The sequence below is a fragment of the Apis laboriosa genome, unplaced genomic scaffold, assembly GCF_014066325.1.
Source record: "Apis laboriosa isolate Shangri-la unplaced genomic scaffold, ASM1406632v1 scaffold56_cov145, whole genome shotgun sequence".
NCBI lineage: Eukaryota > Metazoa > Arthropoda > Insecta > Hymenoptera > Apidae > Apis > Apis laboriosa.
The window spans coordinates 757,457-780,683 of record NW_025223765.1 but is presented as its reverse complement, the minus strand read 5'-3'; the positions used below and the strand labels follow the sequence as shown (position 1 = coordinate 780,683).

The following is a 23,227-nucleotide window of genomic DNA, read 5'->3' as shown; positions in this document are numbered from 1 at the left end:
GTTCGTTATAAATTCCTTTTCACTTTCAAATGAAGTGCTTGTGAAGTAGCTTTAGTGGGTGTGGCAAATAATTTGAATGAAAAATTGCTAAAAAAAATATTGATGATAAATGATTGTTATTATGCGTTAGTAGATACAGAATGTATTTGATTCTAATAGAGAAAAAAAATTCCTTATAACTATGTATAATTAATAGAGAACAAACTTTATTTTCTATATTAATATTAACTTATATTATATTTATAATATTGATTTTTCTCATAGTAATATTTTAGTTATACAGTATAAATTTAATCGAGAAATTTTTAAGATGTTATACAAGTTTTTTATTGATGTTATAAATTTCAGTATTAATTTTATTTTCGTAAATTTATTATATAATTTTTATTTTTAGCAAATTTTTTGTTTTTTACTATATAAAAATTAGTATTCTTATTTTATTCTATATAATAGAATAAATTATTCTATATAATATTTACAAAAATTTTACTGTAAATATAATGTTTATAAAAAATATTTTTTATACATCCATCTATATTTTGTAATGTATTGCATCATCATTATTAAAATAATCAAAGTTTAGATTATAAAATATTAAGTCAAGGACTTATTTCTAAAAACCTATTATTTCAATCAATAATTTCATGTATTATTATATCACTATACTATACTATATAACAAAATTATTTTATTAATAATTTTCAATACTTTTTATTTCAAATATATTTAATTAAAATATCTCAGAATAAAAATATTATTATATAAAATATTACATATTTATGATTGATCTTTAAAAGATCGATTTAGATTATTAGATTATTAAATTATAAGTATATTAGATAGAAATAGAGCTAGAGCTATTATTTTATGTTTATCTCAATTGATATTTTTCCATATCACTTTTATATTTTGTATCTAAAATTAAAAAATCTTTTCCTTCAAAAATCATTTACAAATATCTTAATACTTTATATATATATATATATATTATATATAATTTATTCTATATATTTATTCTATATATTTTATATTTAAATAATAGATTATTTAAACGATTGAAACTTTGATAATTAATGTTTTATTATAATTTTAAAATTTAAAATTTTTCACGGCCAAACATTACCAACCACTAGTGGCGCCGCCATATGAATAGAGTGAATAGCCTAGCAATCCAAATAAAAGCCATGGCCGTTCCACCTCCAATCTCTGGATCCTTTCACTTTTTAACCCAGTTCTCATTGTTCCGATAGTTCACTGCACTGCTGTCACGAGCGTTTCGACTACCGAACCAATCTATTGTAATTAACGTTACAATGTCCATCTTTCTTTTGTTTTCTTTCTCGTTCGTTTCCTTCGATAATGCTCTTTCCCGCGGAATTTCGGATTTTTCTAGTTGGTATTTTCATGCGATGTGGTCAGGTATCCGCGTTGCGCAACCGAGATGCAATTACGCGATCACAAACTAGATAGAAAAAAAAATGTTAGGAAGAAATATGTGTTAAATGTGTAAAATACTCCTCGATCAACTTTGTTTTTTTTTTTCATTAATTTCATGAATATCGAATTTTCTAATTTTATGTATAATTATTATAAAAAGTGATCCAATAAGAATTATTATTTGAATATCTTTGTTTTTTGATTTTTTTATAAAAAAATTTTATTAACAAAAGTTGTTTAATATGAAGAAAATTATAATAATAGAGATATTAATAGAGATTTAGATACTTTCATTTTTTTAAATTTAATTTAATAATTTTTGTAAAAAAAATATTAATCTATATTCTTAGTTTTGGATTCACTTTAATTTTAATTTCATAAAATTTTATGAATGATAAAGAACGAAGTGATTTTTGTTTTTCATTATATAAATATAATGATTTTTAGACTTGTTTATTGGCTATACTCAAATTAAACTATATTTATATTAATATGCTCAATAAAAGTATGTATATTTTAATAACTTTTTATAAATTTTCGTTGATAATATATATTCTAGTTAGAAATTATTTGATCTAACTGAACAATAAATAAAATTACAAATAAATTCATTATATACATTTATAATTTTTAATAATTTTTAATAAATTTTTTTTTTAATAAATTTTTTTCATTGATATTTAGTATTATAAATATTAAATAGAAAATATATGAAATAATAAATTATTATATAGATGATAAATTAAAATATATGAATATGTTAAATAAATATAATAAATAAAAATACGATAAATTAGAACACAATGAAGTAGAATATTTTGTATAACTTGATAGTACGTAAAATACAGAATTCTATAGTCTATGATATTGTAATTTCAAAAACAATACAGTAATTAATGTATAATAATTGTTTCACAGATTTCTTTTAATTTAATTAATACTTAGAATTCTTTAAATATTTCATAAAAAAATTTCTATACAAAAAAAATTTCTGTTGATAGAAAAAAATAATATAATATAATATATATGTCTAAATTTGGAAAGTTAATAATTTTTATTCTTTTCCTGTTAAAAATTAAAAAATTACAACAGAAGATTTTAGAAAATCGTTTAATTATGCGTATAAAAAACGAGATTTATGCTGCTATTTTTAATCATGTATATTTATCTAAATAATGATTATTCGATTCGTAGTTATTTTATTTATCAATGATAATAATACAAGAGATAATAATATATAATTCGATAAATTACAAAAATATAAAATAATTTACATATGAAATACATATTATATCAGAAAAAATCAGAAATATTACATATATATTGTTCTTTTTAATTAAAATATCTTATTTAATATTTCAAACATTTTGAATTTTGAAAAATTAAATTCTTTCTAATTTAAGAAAGAAACAATTTTTTTAATTTGATTTAAAAAGTGAAGATTAATGAAACTTCAAAATATCTTGAAAAATAAGAAAAGTGCTATATAGAATATTTTAATTAATAATATTATTTATAACAATTAATAAACATATATATATATTTACACATACTTACAAAATTTTATTAAAAATAAAAAATTGTTCATTGACATTTCATTAAAAAATAAATCACTTTCGTGAACTATCTATATAAAATATCTATATAAAATATCATTAATATTAGATTATTTCAATATTTATTTACAATATACTTCATAACCTCATAACCTCACATATTTGTTTCTAAATGTCAGCTATAAAACGTAATGTACTTTTTTTCAAGCCGAGAGAAAGAGGTAAAAAATTACATATCTAAATATTAAGACTCATAGAATTTCCTATATAATATTTCTTATTAATATTTGAGGAAAAATATCATAAAATGCTCGTCATAGTTTATTTCCAGAGAAAAAGAATGAATTACGAGTAAAAGAGAAAAAAGGAAGGAGATCAGGGAAGAATTGCAAAGGTGCGTCAAGGATTCGAATTAATCATTACTAATGTTTGTCACTAATCCATCCATCTTATCTAATTGGATACATATTTTTTTTACGCATCCTTGTGTTATATTGTAAGTTAAGTATTATGTTAAGTATTATTCAGTATAGAATTGAGTGCTAGCGAAATAAATTCTCATTTAAATATAATTTTTATTTTATTCTTTATTAGTTATATTATAATTAATATATTTTATTATAATTAATATTATTTAAATAATTATTATTTGAAGAACGAATTATTTTAATTTATTTTATTTGGTATTTAAGTATTTGTTATTTAATTACAAAATTATGAAAATATAAAAATACTTTTTGTGATTAAATAATTTTTTGGAACGTTTCTATTTACTAAAATTTTTTTTATCTAAGTTTAAGTACAATTGTTTTTGATTTACATATTCTTGATTATTATATGCATATGAGGTGAATGTATTTTTTGTATATAATAAATATTTATTATTTTATATTATTTATTTTCTATTATAATTTAAAACAATTAAAAAATATTAATTGTCATATTAATTATATATAATTTGATAAATAAATGATATGAAAATATTTTATTTCTCAAATAATTTTTTAAAATTTATTCGCAAAAACATATTCATATATTTCAAAATTATATATTCAAAAATAAAATAATAAATAAATATGAAAAATAAAATTTTCATTTTTCTTATTTTATAATTATAAAATTATTTTAATCAAATTGCTAATATTTTTCCAGTGAAAACGATAACATAATAATAAAAAAAACATAATATTCAGATGATCTTTAATAGCAAAAATAATACGCATATGTCTCTAGGAATTTAACATATGCATCATAATTAATAATATACACAAACACTTTTTTTCTATCTCATTCTATCTCATTCACAATTAACAAAATCTTCACAAGTCTCAATAGATATTCCTTAATGCCAAAATTGTACAGCGCCCTCTTGGACCAAATCTCTCAATTTTAAAATGAAAATATGCATTTCCATTCAATCGAGTCACGGAACTCTGGTGCAATAGGAATCCAAAGCAATCGAGTTGTAAGAGAACGGCAATTCTGTTGTTTATTCGCGGCTTTCCCCACTCGTGGCAAGTGTTTTCACCTCTTTAGTCTTTGCTCAGCGTAGTGTCGGCCCAAACATCGCCAAGACAAGTGACGAGATTTTGTTCTCTTCGATCGGGCCGCGCTCTTTACCGGAAACACGATCCATCCTTCCGCGGACCATGTCGCGACTTTTCATCTTTTTTCTGGCTTGTCTCCTCGTGACCATTGCTATCTCGTACGCAAAACCAACGATCTATAAAAGGAATCAAGACAATGTGTTCGAACCAGGTGAGCAAATGTATTAGTATTTCTAATTGGAAATTGACATTCGAACAATTGTATCCTGTATTGTTGTTTATGGTTGACATTCGCTTTGGAATAAATCCTAATATTATATTATATTGTATTATATTGTTGTATAAGTGTGATAGTTTTTTGTGATGTGAAAAAGTGTTCGGTTTTGAATGTTGAAGGTGAAACGAAAAAATAAAAATTTCACAATTTTCTAAAAATTAATAATAATAAATTTTTCTACTAGTATTCGTTTTCTGTTTTCACTCTTTTAAATTTAGTGTGAAAAAGATAATTTTTGTGAAATTAGTTTTTCTAGTGAAAGAATTTCCTAATCACATTTCATTTTATTTCTATCTCTCCATCTAAGGTAAATTTAAATTGCTTATAATTTAATAAATAAGCCTTGATCAATATATTTTATATATTTCGTATATTAACTTTCACATTTTTTTTAGCTTCTCTAGAATTGATTCAAAGATATTTTTCGACTTTAATAACATCTTTTATAACATATTACATATATATTACATATAGTAATAATAATTTTAAGTTATTTTTTTTTTTATATCACATTAATTCATTAATATTTCTTACATGCTTTATTATTGTATTTTTACGTTTTAAAAATTGCAATAATATTTTTTAATGAATTTCATATTTCGTTTGACTGAAAACTTTTTGTCAAGAATTTCATCGATTCCGTAATGAGACTTTCATTCCATGAAAGTGCTCCTTGCCTGAATGAATCTCAGAAAGCGAGAGATAACGAGTCGAATAAGACGCTTCTTAAAAAAAAAATCGAAAGTTTCGGTTTCTCTTTTTCCAATCTCGACAGAGATCGAGGTCTTGGTCGCACGCGAGCATCTGGCCACAGAAAAGCTTTCACCTTAATTGTTGCTACGCTACATAGATACTGAGATGCGCCTTGACCTCCCTTTTCGTACCGATAAATCTCCTTTTTCTTCTCCTTTTTTTCTCTTCGCACGTTTTCCGCTTTATGTACAAACGCTTATGCGAATCTTGACAAACAGGCGTAACTTGTAATCTATCGTGATGACTAATTCGTGTAGAATTTTTTTCCTTGTTAGTCAGAGCAAATAGATGGTAACATTGAATGGAAAAATGATGGTATTAGAATAGAACAAAAAAATTAAAATTTGAATGAAAAAAAATTTTTGTTTAATCTTTTGAATCTTTCTTAAAAAAAAAAAATAGTTTCTGTAAAATTAATTTTTGAATATTTGTTGTATTTTATCGATAAAATTTTATGAATGAGCTTTCGAATAGGAATTATATATCAAACAATTTTTTTAATTTGAAATTTTAATATAGTATTATTATAAATTTTTATAGAAATTGGAAATTTTTAGACTTATAAACGAACAAATTAAAAATATTTACAAAATGACAATTTTGTTTAATTAAATTTATTCCAAATTTAATGTGAATTTCTTCAAAATTTTTCATTACTTTTGTTTAATAAAAAATATTTATTGAAAATAAAAATAAAATTAATAAACAAAAATTTATAAAATCAATGAAAATAATTTTTAAATTACTTCTAGCATCTTAAAAAATTTGATCAAAAATTCTTTTGCTGTTAGAAGTTGTTATGAATAGTAAAAAAGAATTTTATTCCTATTTCGTTTCATTTTACACTTATAGCAATAGATTATATTATAATTGTCGCAATACAATTCATTTTTAATAATTTTTTAAATAATTTCATTAAATTAATAAAAACAATCATTTCGAACAAAAGTTATTTAGTATTCACAAAGAATTGACAAAGAATTATAATAATTGGTAAAAAATTTATTTAAAATAATATTAAAGTAATCTTTTTTTTTTAACGAAACTGTATATTTTTGTATATATCAATCGATACATTCTTGTACTTTTTTTTAATAGTATTAGTTAAAATAGTATTAATTAATCTCGTGTCGAAAATTGATTGATTCATTGATTAGTTATAATTTTTATCCTAAAATGTTTACATGTGCGAAGGATGGAAGTTGGAAGGATGATGAGAAGAATAAAATTGAGAAGTCGCGATTCATGGCCATGGTTTGCCAAATAAAGGATGTCTTGAAATCTGAATTTTCTTAAGGCGACATTTGACAGGTGGGAATAACGGAACAATGACGTCACTTGATACACAACGTGGGCTTCGATTATAGCAAGGTTACAGGATCGGAGTAGATCTTATTCCCAATGCAATTCTTAGAGGGGATAAACATGTGTCTTGTGATTTGATTTGTTGCAGTTTGAGAGAGAGAAAGAGAGAGACAAATTAATTAATATGGATCTACATATATATTGTTATATATGTTATAAATGTAATGAATAATATCTAATGATATAATATAATATTTATTCGTCAATTACAAAAATATAAGTAAACACAGAAATTCTAACCTAATTTAATTTTTGTCGATTTTATTTTGACAATATAATGAATGATAGTTAATGAAAGATAAAAAAGAAATAAAAGCAGAAAGACATAAAATAGGAAAAAGAAATAATGGGAATAAATTATAAAATTAAATGAAAATAAGATATTTATAGTATTTATACTATATATGTATATTAATACATAGGATTGGAAGATCGATTATAAACATAGTTAAGATTTCTTTCTTCAATAATTAATTATTTAAGTTGATAAAATTATAAACAAGTTTAAATTTACATTAGAAGTCAAAGGAAGATAGAATGAACAGTTTTCGTCTTGTTTTATTTAAAATTTAAGTTGCTTATGAAACTAATAAGTAATAATTAATAAATAAATTTCAATTGATATTTTTGAAAATCAATTTTTGTATTTTATTTTGGTTTTTAGAATCAATAAACAAACTCTTCAATGTATTGCAATATATTAATATCTTTTATATATTGTTAAATATGCAATGATACATAATATTATAATAATATATATATAATAATTAACTATAATTAATACATATAATATTATTATATATTATTGTATATGTAACAATATAAATATTATAAAGCAAAGTTATTTATTTTCTTATTTCTGTTTCTTCCAGTGAAATTTTTTCTGACAACTCTGATTGAGAAATAAATAAATGATATATAATGATATGATAAATGAATAAATAATATATCGTACAATAATATACGATAATATTATATATAATTGAAAAAAAAACATTAATTTCTTATATACGAAATAAGCGAGTAATAAAGCAATAAAGTATATCCTATTTAAATTTAATTCAATTATATACCATTTCTTTGATGACACTATAAAACTAATAAATGACGAATCGATTTCATTATATATTTTTAAATCATATTTAAATAAGTTCATCACTATATTTTCCATCCACATTGATACTCAATGACGATATTATATACTATTATACTATATACTGACGATATTATATACAAGGATTTCTAGAAATTGCTTTTCTAAGAGAAAGTAATATAATTATTGAATTAAAATTTCTTCTGTTATTCTTATTATTATTATTATTATTTTTTTAAAGAATATAGTATAAGAGAAATAGCATTAATGTCATATCTTATGCTATACTAAATAGAAATGGAAGAACATAATGAGTATATTATTGTACTATATTATTTTTTTTCCCATTTTTCCTATAGAACGAATTTTCAAAATTTGATCCTGGCAATCTTGGAGATAATATGTAACAATATGTAAGAAATGTAGATTCTTGATTCTTTAAGTACCAATTTAATTTTAAAAAGTATTATTTTAATTTAATTTGAAAAAATTTTTTTCAAATTATGCACTTAATTTAATTTTTGTATATGCTAGTAAATTGCGTTTAATAATAAATCATTTCATATAAAAATTCATTTATTTCTATAAATAAATGATATAATAATTTCACGATTATTGCAAAATAAATATACAAATTCAAAAAATAATAATAAGAAAAGATTATTGTGTGATATTTTTCAAAATATTTAAAGAAATACAATAATATTATTTAATTATAATAACTTCAAGCTTTTTAAAATGAATATATATATATATATATGTCTACTATAAACATCCAAAGTTTAAAAGTCGAATTGTGCAGAAACATACATTTATTGAATAATTTAAATATAATGAAAATTTTCATTAACAAAAAAACAATAAAAAACAATAAAATTAAAAAAATAATTGCATATACAAAAAAATAAATATATTGAAATAAAAAATAAAAACAAATTTTCTATTCATTAAAAAAAAATTCAATTGGACAGTTCAGATAGCACTTTGCTTGATATTACTATTATTTATAAAAAAAACAAAAATGCAAAAACAATGATAATTTAAAATTTAAAATTTTAATTTGTCTTTAAGAAATTAGAAATAATAAAATAATAAAAAATATACTAAAAATAGCATATACTACCATTTTATGCAGGACTGATAGATATTAATATGCCAATAACTAAACGATACGTACTATATTGAAGTTCTTATTCTTGTTGGAAGAGTCGACTAAGATGCATTCATCTTTTTTCAAATTATGTTTTATGTAATTTTTATATATTCTTTATTGCAAATAACATCGAATTTGTTTTTTATTTTTTGAAACATAGAATATATAATATCTATATATAGATATAGAAATATCTAGTCAGAGATTAATATTTAAGTGAGACAGAAAGCAAAGGTTCCATTGAGTTATTAAATCGTTAAGAAAATTTAGTTATCGGGCCATTAGTAATATCGAGTTTATTAGATTATTAATGATATCGAGTTATCGGCTTCTTAATAGTACCGAAGAGTTCGATCACTATTAATATAAAGTTGCGAGTCAATGAGTAATATGTAATTAAAAGTCTACTAAGAAATTGAAATAGCTTTTAACTGCTTAGGATTGAATATAACAATTTTTAGGCTGAATTTATATTATTGTTTATAAGCAGTTCACAAGCTATGTTTATCGATATATTTTTATGAACAGCAAATAACATGCAACGAATTATTCGAATAAATGTTCGAATAGTATTTATGAATATTATGCTGATGAATATGCATTTTTATTTTCATAGATTTTCTTTAGTGATATCCATTAGATCATATATAAATAAGCCCAATTTTAATATCAAAGAAATATTATTAAAAGATATTAAAATTAAATTATCTTCATTCAATTGATTTATCATCAATTTATAATGAAATATATGTAATTTTGATAAATAAATCGATAAATTAAAGATTTTATCCATTATATTGCTTTTTTAAATTAAAATATACTATCTAGCATTTTTTTGATTTATCAAAATATATTATAATATTATGTTTTATTTCAAAAAATTCATATGAATTTTATTTAACAGATTACTAAAGATCTAGAAATGATCTTTTTTAAATGATTTATTTTTTAAAAAAAATAATACAAGAAAAATAATAGAACTTTAAAATTTTCAAATATTTTAAAATGCTAGATAGAATTGAATTAACTTTGAAAATGCAGATTATGTTATTTTAATATATTAAAATAGTATTTTAATGAAAAGACAAATATTTTTTTAAAAATTTCATAAAAAATAATTAATAAATTATAAATTAAATAATAAACATAATTAACATTATTATCTTTTTTGTAAATGAAATTAGATGTTTTTAAAAATATAATTGATAACCTTTATATATATAACCTAACTTAATATATATGAGATTTCACATCACGATGTTCTTTCGTACGCAACTTACAATTTTTCATTTTATAATTTTAATGGAAATTGATAGATTCTTTCTTTGAATAATTATTACGTAGACGATATTAAGCACCAATGTATCCTCTCGTAATATTTGTCATCTAATAAATATTCATGTTATGAAAAGCGATAGCGAAAAACTTTTCAAACTATTATTGATTGTTATTGGAAGTTAAAATACAAACAAGAATTAAAAAAGTATAATAATACACAAAATACAATCAGTCATACGAATCAGCGATTCGAAAGTATTCATTTATATTCTATAATACACTGTTATAATTGTTTTTGAATTTGTAGCAAATTGATTAATATAATGAACGAATAGTTAATTTTTAAATAATGGAACTAAACAAAATTGATTTATTCAAAGAAATTAATAGTGATTTTATGCAAAAATATAATGCAGATTATGTTCGCATGGAAAATTTAAAAGTTTATAATATTAATTGCATAAATATTAAATTGAGATAATTGAGCATATTATACAAATTAAGAAAATAATTGTACGATCTGAAACATTTCAATACATTCCATTTGTAATGATTTCTTGATTATATCAATTTATATACATATATAATATTCGTTACTTCTAAATATCATTTGAATGAAAGTTTACTTTAATTTCAAAGTTGTTTTCTCTTGTGATTTTCCTTTCCTCTATTTTTCGTTAGTTTTAATTGGTAAAAAAAAATTTCGTAGTAGCGTATTTCCTAAGCTATTATATTGAACTACAATAATAAAAATTTAATTGTGATTTTATAATAACAAGACTAAGGTAGACACAATATAAAAATCTTAATAAATGAAACAATAAATAATTGATTTGATATTAGATTATTATCTTGACGATTTGATTTTCATTTGATTAATATTAATTTTTCAAACGAATAATTAAAATATCATTCTATATATTTTGATAGATATTCAATAAATCAATAATTAATTATAAATTATTATAAAATTAAATTCATAAGAGAATATTTTTATTAATGATATATTGCGGATAATATATTTTATAATTTTTTTCTATTTTTGTATTTTTATATTATCACTTTTATATTTTATATTATAAGAGATATTTTCCTTATATTATTAGATGTATTTTTATATTATCACTTTTATATTTTATATTATAAGAGATATTTTCCTTATATTATTAGATAATTGAACAATATTATTATACGATATTTCAATTCTTTTGAATACATATTCCAAGAATATTTAATTATATTATGAATCATCTAAAATTTGAAATAACGAAAAAAATTGTGATATTTTATTGATGTTATTTCAGTGATGATACCAGTTTCATCTACAGTGATTCCTCTTCCCGTCTATAAAATGGAATATAATTTTGGATTTGTATCAAAAAATAAAAAAGCACAATCATCGTCTAAACCTGAAGATGGAGTTAAACTAATAACAAGTAAGTTAAATATAAAAAAAATTATATATAATTATATATATAAAATTATATATATATTTGCACACATATGGCCAATAAAGAAAACAATAAATATTATTTGTTACAGTCAAGAAGAGTCAAGATAAAAAAACATAAATCCATGAAAATTATTATGTGATTTTACGATGATAAATCGTAAAATTTGTCAATAATGAAGCAATATAAATTCATTATTGTTATATGATAATCTACATCAATTGTGCAAAAATTTCAAATAAATCTCGGATTTATTTTATATATGTGCGCGTGCGAGTGTGTGTACAACAGATTTTAAAAATTGCATTATGCAGTAATAAGTTTTCAGACCAAAAATTAATTTACCTCGATAACTAATATTAATAATTTTTGTTCAGTATGAATTTATATTAATTTTAATAAGTGAAACAAAAATCAAATATTAAAAAGCCAAATTGTATTAACTAAAAACAGAATTTGTTAAGTTTTTGTATTTAATAAAAATATAATGCATCGTTTTTAATATTATATGCTTACGTATACTATATTTATCTATATCTATTTAATATTTCAAGGAATATTATGAAAATAATAAGTAAAAAATTATAAACTTTTATTGAACATCCAAAATTTCTATTTATTTACCTATCGTTACGATATTTCCATTGGTTCTTCCGCTGAAATAAAAATAAATATATATAAAACGTTATATAATCGAGCATAATGTTACCATTTTTTTTTACTTACGTATTTCATTAAACATAAAATCATCTTGATATTCTTTTAGGAACTGAGTGGATCTATTTTCATCGAGAAACAGTGAATAAACACGCTTCACATCATCAATATTGACCTGAAATTATATATTATTTAACAATATTTTTATTAACAATAATACAAAAATACACATAGAAATAAATATACTCACTTCTGTACTTTTTCTTCGTCGACTAACAAGAGAAGCAGTCGTAATCAATTGAATCGCATATCTTAATGATGTTTCCAGAGCGATTCTAGTAAGAACTGTTAAAGCATCATCCGCCATTTCACAATCTTCTTCTTCACATCTTATTTTTAAAATTTCTTTCAATTCTTTTTCTTGATAAGGACTTGTTGGAACAATAATCATACGATCCAACAAATCTATTGGAATACCATGTGGACTTTTATAATTTGTTCCTCTGATTCTAGTAATACCTATATGAGAAGAGTTTATCAATTAATTTTATATTATTTAAAAGTAATATGTATATAAAACTGTATGTAAGAACCTCTATTTGTTGCCATAATAACGACTGGTGCCATTTCATTTTCGAGTGCTCGATTGAGAAATGAGAAGCATTCAATATCAAGCATATGAACTTCGTCGATGAATAAAACACCTGGAACGATTTCAGCTTTTCCTTCCTCACGCCATTCGGCAACTTTAGCATTTATTTGCTCTCGTACTTCTGATTTAATTTCTCCTGTATCGCCAGAAAATAATGCCAAAAATCCATGGGTTCTACTGTTTATAACATCAACTTCATGTAAAGTTACTGTATGTACAACTTCCTTGCGTTTTTGTAATTCACCCTCAGGACATTGTACAAAACGAGTTTGAGAACCAGTTGCATCATAATCACGAGCTCTAGTAAATGATCTTCCCAATCTGTTTATTTTTCCTGTAGCTTTATCAATTGTAATCACATCTCCAGCTTGTACCTTAAATAAGAAATCATTTTAAAAATTCCAAAAAATATTAAAATATTAAAAATAAAAAAACATTAACATTAATGTTAATTATTTTTACTAACTTTTTCTTTCATCAAACTGTCAATCATTTTATTTCCTAAATCGTAAATTGTTTCCATCTCTGTTGTTTTTAATGTCAATTTACCAACTTTAGCACCTACACCTGTAGCAGGTCTATCCACTTGAATTTCAACAACTTCACCTTCAATAATTTCTGTTTCTTCTTTAATTCTAACACCAATAGATTTTCTAATAGCTTGAGTCAGAGCTTCAGTTTTACTCATTTCTAAAGAATATATTTCAGAACCTGCCATTGAAGTAAATGGAGTATCCATTCCTAAAGCTTGTGCCATTCCCATAGCAATTGCAGTTTTTCCAGTACCAGGTTGACCTGCCAATAATATAGCTCTACCTGCTATTTTACCATCTTTAATCATTTCAAGAACAACTCCTGCTGCTCTGCGAGCCATAAGTTGACCAACCATTCCTTGAGATACCTAAGCAATTATATATAATTTAATAAAAATAAATATTAAAATAATAATACTTAATAAAATATAATATATTACATGACGAGGCTCCAAGCTATCATCTAAGCCTAAACCTCTAATATGAGAATGAGCTCCAATTCTTTCTATCCTTGTGATTTCACGAACTTCTTGAACTTTTGCAGCTCCAACAGCCTAAAAATAAAAAAATAATTATGTTAATACATTATAGTAATATTTTATAATATACAATATAAATAATATTACAAAAGCAAATACTGATCAAACAACAGTTGCTATGCCAACCTATTTATCTTAAATTTCATTCAAAATGAAATATAAGAATATTAAATATTATTTTATATTAAAATATAATACAATATATTAAAATAAATAATAAGATAAATAAAAATGTTCTTTACAATTTTAATTGGAAGATTTTTAAATAAAAAATGAATTTATTTTAGAAAGGTTATGCGACAAAAATAAGATAAAGCATATTAATATGAATTTATTTATCAAATATAGTATATTAAAATGAAATTAAATAATAAATACAATATTAATTTATAATAAATATTTACCGCCATTTTCACTGGTTTTCCACGTGTTACACTATCAACAAATTGAAATATTTTAAACTACTTTAAAAATTCACAACTTCATGAATATGTACTAGAAAGGAAACTTATAACTGGATAGAATATAGAGACATCTAGAGAATAAGTTATGAACTAATAAAATAAATATGAAATTGTCGATTGTATGAAAAATAAGCGGTAAAAATTCAAATAGAAATAGCAAAGAAATAAGACTTTTATTATTTATAATTTTAAAATTAATTCTTAAAATGTTTAATTACACTTATATTTTTAATATAATTTTGATATTATAAGAAATTTTAATTATACTTTAATTAATATCATAAATGTGATTATATAAATCAAAACTCTTATAGAATTTATATAATCAATTATGTTATAATTTTATTACACTAATTATATTATATTATTTTTCACAAAATTATTAATTGTTTTATTATATTTAAAATTTGTGTTTATATAAATAGTATTAAAGAAATATAAATTATGAATATGAACATTCATATTCGATAATTTGAATATTCCAAATTTTCTTCGTGATTTTGATTAAAATAATGTTTCATTAACAATATAAATTTAACAACGTAATGATATTTTTATGTATATAGTTCTTATTTAAAAATAAAATGACATTTGCAATTGCGTCAAAATACTTTACAAGTACGCAATTGAATAACACATATTTCTCAGACATATGACATATATTATCTGAAGAAATTGAAGAAATTGATCTTAAGCCAACGACGGTTTCTTTGAGATATCTTGTGCCATCTGTAGTTACAAAAGAAACATAAAGCAATGTGTTTATCAGTGAATCGACAAAGTTTCATCGTGTTTAATGTAGACCGAGAAACCGAGCCCCGTTGAGCCCTTGTGACCTTTCGTAGTTTGTGGTGACCTTCACACGAGGTTGACCGTAGAATTGTTCATCCGTCCACCACTTGTTTTTCATTTTTTTCCTTTTTCTATTGCGGTATATTATTTTGAGTGGTAATAAGTGTTCATATTCATATTTAAAAATTGTTTTTTGACTCGTGTTTTCTCTTAATGTTTCAAAGGAAATTTCTTTCGTCGCATGGTTCAATGGAACCGGCAAACCCTTAGAGAAATGGCATTACTTCATACTGTCATTGACCTTTAATAAATTCTTTCAAGACACAACGTGCTTCTTTTGGCTACAATATTTCTTAGGCAAAATAAACTTGTACTAAAATGCTTAATGCTTATAAAGTTATTCCCGTTCATACTGATTTTAATCTTCATCTTAAAATAGAATATTCTGTAACTGTTTCAATAATCGTTTCAATAATTGTTTTAATATTTGTTTAATAATGGTTTAAAACATTTATTTTTGAATTGTAATACCGAATTAAAATTAACATTATTTATTCAAAGAAAAAAAAATTATTGTTTATAATTTTATAATTTTTGTTATTGAATGAAAAATTATTTTAGAAAAATTAATATATAAAATTGTCTTGATAATAATTTATTATTATTGTAAAACATAATGATTTTTTATCATTAAACCCTAAATATATTGTTAATAACATTGCTATTAAAATGGTCAATTCTTTTATATACCCAAATTTTCCTAAAAATAATATTACATGATTTTAAGTATTTATAAAATTAAATTTATTGCCCAATATTTAAGGTTGCAAAAAGAGAACAAAATGTCAAGAGAACGGGTATCTAGAAGATTTTATCGTATGGACAGTAGTAATGATTTACTTGAATTTATGGATCGTGGATATTCAGCACAGCATGAAAATCGATGGTATTTTGAAGTTGCATGGGAAGCTGCTAATAAAGGTATAAATAATATAACATAATAAAACATTAATTTGTTTGTTTATACAATTATAATTTTATTAACTATTGTATTTTTAGTTGGTGGTATATATACTGTAATACGTTCTAAAGCTTACGTATCTACAGAAGAAATGGGTGATCAATATTGTCTTATTGGTCCATATAAGGAAACTTCAGCACGTACTGAAGTTGAAGAAGCAGATTTTCCACATAATAATCCATTGCATATAGCTGTACAAGTTTTACGTGATCAAGGATTTAAAGTAAGTTTAAATAATATATAAATAATATAGAAATAATATACAATAATATATAAGATATTTTAAAAAATATTAATATTTTAATTCTAAAGATAACTAATAGAAAAAAGTATGAATGAAACATACATTGTTATTTAGACAGAATGTTTTAACAGAGATACATATTTGCAGTTACTAACATTTTATAATGAACCAAAAATAATAATTTGGCTAAAGTCCAAATACAAGGTTAAAATTACTACAAGGTCAATTGCCTCTGTAGATGAAATATAATTATTCTCTTTGTCTTTCTTTGTTCTTTTTTTATTTGCTATTTTTTAAAAATGAAAATCAAATAAAATTTATTTTGCTATAAAGTAAAAGATGTTATTGAGGTGGTAACAGGAACCTGGCTAGTGGATGGAAATCCACAAATCATTCTATTTGATATTGGAAGTGCAGCATGGAAGTTGGACGAGTATAAGCAAGAATTATGGAATACTTGTAATCTTGGTATTCCTCATTTAGATATAGAATCTAATGATGCAGTTATTCTCGGTTATCTCGTTTGTCAATTTATTTCTGAATTCAGGTGAATTTATTAAATAAAAATCAATTCTATTTTCTTTATTATTCCTTGAAAAACATTAAATATAAATTTTTTAATTTTAGATCAGCTGCTGAAGGATATATTGATGTTCCTCCTCGTATAGTGGTTCATTGTCATGAATGGCAAGCTGGTGTTGGTTTAATTGCTTTAAGAACTAGACATGTAGATGTTGCTACGGTTTTTACTACACACGCTACTTTGCTTGGAAGATACCTATGTGCAGGGAAGACTGATTTTTATAACAATTTAGATTTGGTATCTCTTTCTCTTTTATAAAGCTATTAAAATTAATGTTTTTTTCAATATTTAAATATATTTTAATTTTTTATTTGTTCATAGTTTAATGTAGATGAAGAAGCGGGAAAACGCCAAATTTATCATAGATATTGTATGGAACGTGCAGCTACACATTTGGCACATATATTTACAACCGTTTCGGACATAACAGGTTTCGAAGCAGAGCATTTATTGAAAAGAAAACCCGATATAATCACACCGAATGGACTCAATGTAAAAAAATTTGCAGCACTTCATGAATTTCAAAATTTGCATGCTGTTAGTAAAGAAAAAATACATGAATTCGTCAGAGGACATTTTTATGGGTATGCAGGAAAAAAAAATGTATAATATTGTACACATTGTCGTGTAATATTAACTTTTTTTATTATATAAATTATCTATATTAAATCATTGTTTTAAAAATCATTTTAGACATTATGATTTTGATTTGGACAAAACTTTATATTTTTTCATTGCTGGGCGTTATGAGTTTGGAAACAAGGGTGCCGATATATTTATCGAAGCTTTGGCTAGATTGAATCATTATTTAAAAACATCTAGACCTGATGTAACTATTGTGGCTTTCTTAATTTTTCCAGCACGGACTAATAATTTTAATGTAGAATCATTGCGTGGTCATGCTGTAAGTTAAATAATTTATTTTTTAAATTGAAAAAGGACTGCAATAATAAAAAAAATTTGAGATTATTTCCCCATTAAAGGTCACAAAGTCTTTGAGAGATACAATTAATGATATACAACAAAAAATAGGAAAGCGTATGTATGAAATGTGCCTTTCTGGTCGTATGCCTGACGTGCAAGACCTTTTGCAAAAAGAAGATACTATAAAAATCAAACGGTAAATATTAAAATTAATAATGATACAAATTAAAGTTTAAAATATTATAATTTTTTGCATTATTATAGGTGTTTATATGCGTTACAAAGGAATGGTTTGCCTCCAGTTACCACGCATAATGTTATAGATGATTGGAATGATCCGGTATTGAATGCTATTAGAAGATGCAATCTTTTTAATACGGTTCACGATCGAGTAAAAGTAATCTGATAATATATATATATTATATCTAAATATATATTTATTATTATTCAATCATGTATAATTGATATCAATTTCATATCGTAGATAGTATTTCATCCAGAGTTCCTATCATCGACAAATCCATTATTTGGTCTCGATTATGAAGAATTCGTCAGAGGATGTCACTTGGGTGTCTTTCCATCATATTATGAACCTTGGGGATATACACCTGCGGAATGTACTGTTATGGGTATTCCTAGTATAACTACGAATCTATCTGGATTCGGATGTTTTATGCAAGAACATATAGCTGATCCAATGAGTTATGGTATTTATATTGTGGATAGACGATTTATTAGCCTGGAAAGTAGTGTTCAACAACTTGCCCAATATATGTTTGATTTTGCACGATTAAGCCGCCGACAACGTATTATTCAGAGAAATCGTACAGAACGTCTTAGTGATCTTCTTGATTGGAGAAATCTTGGTATTGTAAGTATTATTTTAATATAAATTCTAATTCATTCACACACACACATACATTTTTAAATGCAATTGTTTTCACAGTATTATCGCCAAGCCAGAATCAAAGCTTTGACGACTGTTTATCCAGAATTAGTTTCTGAATTTGCCGAAGGTGGAGTAGGACGTTTTAGTTATCCTAGACCGATTAGTGAACCACCGTCACCTTCTTCTTCTAGACATACTACTCCGGCTGCTTCAGTTCACGGATCTGACGAAGAAGATGAAGTAGATGATGAAAAAGAGGTTTCTAATTTTTTCTTATTTTTTTGAATTCTAATTTAAAAATTTCAATTAAATTTCGAAATTTAAAATTATTATTTTTTATTTTAGTTAGAAGAATTGCGCCAAACAAGTGGCAGATAAATGCTCAAAAATATCAAAACTAGTGAGAAATAATTATATACATTGAATGAAAACGTGGAGACTTCGTGATAATAGTGCCAAATTTTTTTAATATGATATTCCACGAAGAGAATGAATTAAATCAGTCATACTTTTGTCATACTTTTCACTTTTATAGTTACATATCATATACTTTTACTTGCACACCATACGAGAAATGATCATGATAATATAACATTATATACAATAATATTTACATGCAAAATCGTTACGAACAAGTCTTCCACGAATCATACTCGCACGTAATATTTCATTGATTTATGATGATATTGTTATCTTTTAAAAACTATATTTAATGTTATACATATGCGTATATTTAGCGAGTGTTCCTATTGTGTGTATAGAGACGGTATATATTTTTATGAGAATTAGTGCAGGAATAAAAGTTTTTTAAAATTTTTAGTCAATTCTAGGACGATTAATGTTTTTTTTTTAGAGATTTTCTTATATATATTTGATCTTGTTGATGCAATAATTCCTGAAAATAAAATTTTTATGTGTATTTTAATCAGTTTCTTTTTAACAATGCTAATAGAATATTTTCGGTTTGTAAGAATTATTATATTATTAATTATCAACATAATATACAAAACAAAGTGCTAAAAAGTTACATTTTTTTAAGACGAAATTATTATATTTGGCATTCACAGTTACCAAATTGTCTTATTTCTTGCAAAAACATTAAAATAAATATGTACACATTAAGAAACCAATAACATATTATATAACAATAAATCTAAATATAACAAATACAACAATATACAAAGCCATTAATCATCTTTATGATAAGTTAAAAATATTTAAATGTCTTTGATGATTATTACACTGAGAGAGTGAAATTTGGAATGGTTCATTACCACGCAAAGCTGGGTAAATATATGAGATGTATGAGACGAGATTCGATACATTTTCCGTTTTTAACGTACGTCCACTTCCATGATTTATACGCTAACGTTTATGTATTACAAAAATGCTGACATCGAATATAAAATATTTTAGTTTCTAGAATACATAATGCTATACTAAATAGTGATCAACACTTTTCTCGTTGAAGTTAAAAGTTAGCCTCGATTTTCTAAGATAATAAAATTTCAGAGGCAGAGGCAGTTATGATATATGATAACCATAATGTAAATGCTATAAACGATAAACGATATTTTTGATTTTTAATAAATTGATTTTTATTCGCTATTAATACAGCTATGTTTCAATATTATTTGTTGACTATAATCGTCGAAAAATATGAAAACAATGGACGGTAAAAGTGTTGATCTGTATTATTCAAGAATAATAACGTCACTTCCATAAAAAGTTATTTTTTGCGCTAGCAAAGATTACATGATTAAAGGAAACAATGATTTTTTCAATTAAATATTGATAAAAAGAAAAAAAAGTGATTTTCATGAAATATTAATGAAATCGCAGTTAATTGTATAGTCATTTTTTAAATTGTTTCTAATAAATTATATAATCGTGTCAAAATAATATTAGGCCTATGTTCGCGTAAAACGATACTAAAGATATGTTACATATTTATTAACAAAAAAAAAAAAAAAAAAAAAATTAATAATATATGCCTAAAAAAGCAATAGAACATTCTCGTAGAAAGTATATGTGAGCGATGCTGATTAAACCTAAATGGCACGTTTTATACATTACATACAATATGAAAAACTTTACATAGAGGAAAAAAAGTAATTACAAAATTGATTAAACAGAGAAATGAAATCGTTATAATAAAAGTTAAAATTGTTAATAATACATGTGTTTCTAATACTTTGATTCCTCGATGCAATTCCTTCCTTTGAAACTTGTAAAGCCCGTTTTGCCTTCACAAATTCAGTACAAACTTCTAACAAAAGTTTACGATACTTTGTGGAACTTTTTGCCTTGCATATCTCTTGACATTATTCGCGTGTAAAAATATTTGTAATTTCTATGACAAAATATGCAGCTAACACAGCATAGTTTTCCGCGTATCCATCGTAGATTCATTTTAAATTAATTCATCGACGAAAAATGAATTCTTCGTTTTCTTTCTAGATTAAGATTAGATCTTAAAATTTGTGGTTTACTATTTTGGAATTATTTTACAATATTCTTCTATAAATTAAAATTGTTAGAAGATGCTCTCTAATGATATTTTATGATTATATTTAAAGGTACAAAATCACATGTCCATATTTTATCTTTGATAGACACACGGAATAAAACTACAAAGCCGGTTTTTTCTTTCTAAATGCATTAATTAGTAACTAGATGCTCTTTTTTTTCTTGAACTGGCAAGTTTACATCGCTTACTGTATACGTTTATTACAGTTTCATCGAAGCTTTTTAAACGTCAGGGAAGGAAGAGAGGTTGCGTTTTAGACCATAGGTATGGATAACCTTTGGTTATATAACAAGAAGACTAATATTATTATGATATATCGCGCGTAGTCGATAAATATATATATATATGTATATATTTATTTGGAAACTAATCTAAGAGTCTTTAGTTAATTGGCATTTAACGGCGTATGGCCTCAAGATACGAGTAAGTTGCACGCAGTCAATATTTTTCTTCCAAATGGGACAAAATTTCGAAAAATTTTTCTCCTAAATGAAGATTAATTTCGAAATGGAATATTTGTAATAATCGCACAATTAGCCCGTTTTAAACTTCCGCAAATTTCTTATATTTGGTCATACGAAATTGATAAATATTCTACTAACTTTGGCTACAAACACTATCCAGTACAGAATATACCACGACTATAGATAAAAATTCAAAACTTATTCAATTGAACATAAAAATTTGTTGCTTTGAGAGAGAAAAAATAAAATTTCAATATTGATTTTTGAAACGACCAATTCTTTTTTGTTAAATTATCAACTTCATAATATGTCTATAACAAAACAATGGTTTTGCTTATTTAAAATATAGTTCATAAATTATATCTTTTATCCTGCGTGCTCACAAAATTGCTTTTGCTCTCAAAAAACACTGAGAGAATTTAAAAAATAGAGCCGAAAATCAGGATTTTAAATAATCACGTCTCAATATTTTTAGGATGGGTATTATAGAGATTGAGAGATTTAGTTTTTGTATTGGTACATACGGTACTTGGGCACCGTGTGTAGCTGAGTGTCCTGATCGTTTTTTCCTTGGAGAACTAGCGAATGGACGGATTTTACGTATGGCTCGATTGCGCCCCTCCCATTCTTTGTTGCATCATATTCAGGAGCAACTCGGAGTATTGCTGCATCATATTAACCACTTTTCCTTGATCTTGGCCGGCAAGCAATTCTTGGAACTTCGCGGTGGCCTCATTTATCGTAACATTTTCAGTACTTGTACCTTCGTGACTTTCGCCTGACACAACTAACCGTAACGTGCGCATTGTCTCATTTACTGATGATTCGAGTCCACGCAGCATCGTATCCCTATCGATGCTCGCTCGAGATGGATCATCCTCATTATCTATTGTTAAACGTTTGTACAGTTGCACAACATTATCTGCTGTTCGTGTTAATTCATCTGCGATTGTATTGCATAGTTGCGTTGACACTGTAAAGAGTAAAACTTTTATTAATATTTCGATCACATTAGAAATATATAA

At 23.9% G+C, this 23,227-nt stretch overlaps 4 protein-coding genes across 19 annotated transcripts in view; 2 read left to right on the top strand and 2 right to left on the bottom strand.

Moving 5' to 3' along the window:
* Positions 1–1,150: 1,150 nt before the first annotated feature.
* Positions 1,151–15,031, bottom strand: LOC122717710 (ruvB-like 2). 3 transcript variants are annotated; one of them, XM_043942042.1, is made up of 8 exons: positions 14,696–14,832; positions 14,193–14,306; positions 13,686–14,120; positions 13,161–13,593; positions 12,818–13,086; positions 12,637–12,742; positions 12,535–12,566; positions 1,151–1,462 (listed from the first exon to the last, which is right to left on the bottom strand). In XM_043942042.1, exons 1-7 carry the CDS (start codon positions 14,699–14,701, stop codon positions 12,541–12,543), a joined length of 1,389 nt encoding a protein of 462 aa, XP_043797977.1. In that variant the 5' UTR covers positions 14,702–14,832; the 3' UTR covers positions 1,151–1,462; positions 12,535–12,540. The 3 variants fall into 3 exon arrangements, with proteins under 3 accessions (XP_043797977.1, XP_043797976.1, XP_043797975.1); XM_043942041.1 differs by lacking the exon at positions 1,151–1,462 and adding an exon at positions 14,974–15,031 and having other exon boundaries at positions 12,426–12,566; positions 14,696–14,726; XM_043942040.1 differs by lacking the exon at positions 1,151–1,462 and having other exon boundaries at positions 12,426–12,566.
* Positions 4,439–12,417, top strand: LOC122717712. Its single transcript, XM_043942044.1, has 3 exons — positions 4,439–4,751; positions 11,764–11,895; positions 12,002–12,417. Exons 1-3 carry the CDS (start codon positions 4,643–4,645, stop codon positions 12,028–12,030), a joined length of 270 nt encoding a protein of 89 aa, XP_043797979.1. The 5' UTR covers positions 4,439–4,642; the 3' UTR covers positions 12,031–12,417.
* A 421-nt stretch (positions 15,032–15,452) lies between the features above and the next one.
* LOC122717709 (glycogen [starch] synthase) lies at positions 15,453–21,386 on the top strand. Its single transcript, XM_043942039.1, has 12 exons — positions 15,453–15,703; positions 16,371–16,528; positions 16,607–16,791; positions 17,163–17,359; positions 17,440–17,632; positions 17,717–17,979; positions 18,089–18,299; positions 18,379–18,515; positions 18,584–18,716; positions 18,804–19,190; positions 19,266–19,466; positions 19,554–21,386. Exons 2-12 carry the CDS (start codon positions 16,390–16,392, stop codon positions 19,584–19,586), a joined length of 2,079 nt encoding a protein of 692 aa, XP_043797974.1. The 5' UTR covers positions 15,453–15,703; positions 16,371–16,389; the 3' UTR covers positions 19,587–21,386.
* The window catches only part of LOC122717708 (mitogen-activated protein kinase-binding protein 1), a 148,028-nt gene continuing 145,346 nt past the window's right edge, over positions 20,546–23,227 (bottom strand). For all 14 annotated transcript variants that reach the window (XM_043942024.1, XM_043942022.1, XM_043942027.1 and 11 more), the window contains one exon: positions 20,546–23,175. In XM_043942024.1, coding sequence (XP_043797959.1) covers positions 22,799–23,175 — 377 coding nt within the window. In that variant the 3' untranslated portion in view covers positions 20,546–22,798. The remainder of the gene's footprint in view (positions 23,176–23,227) is intronic.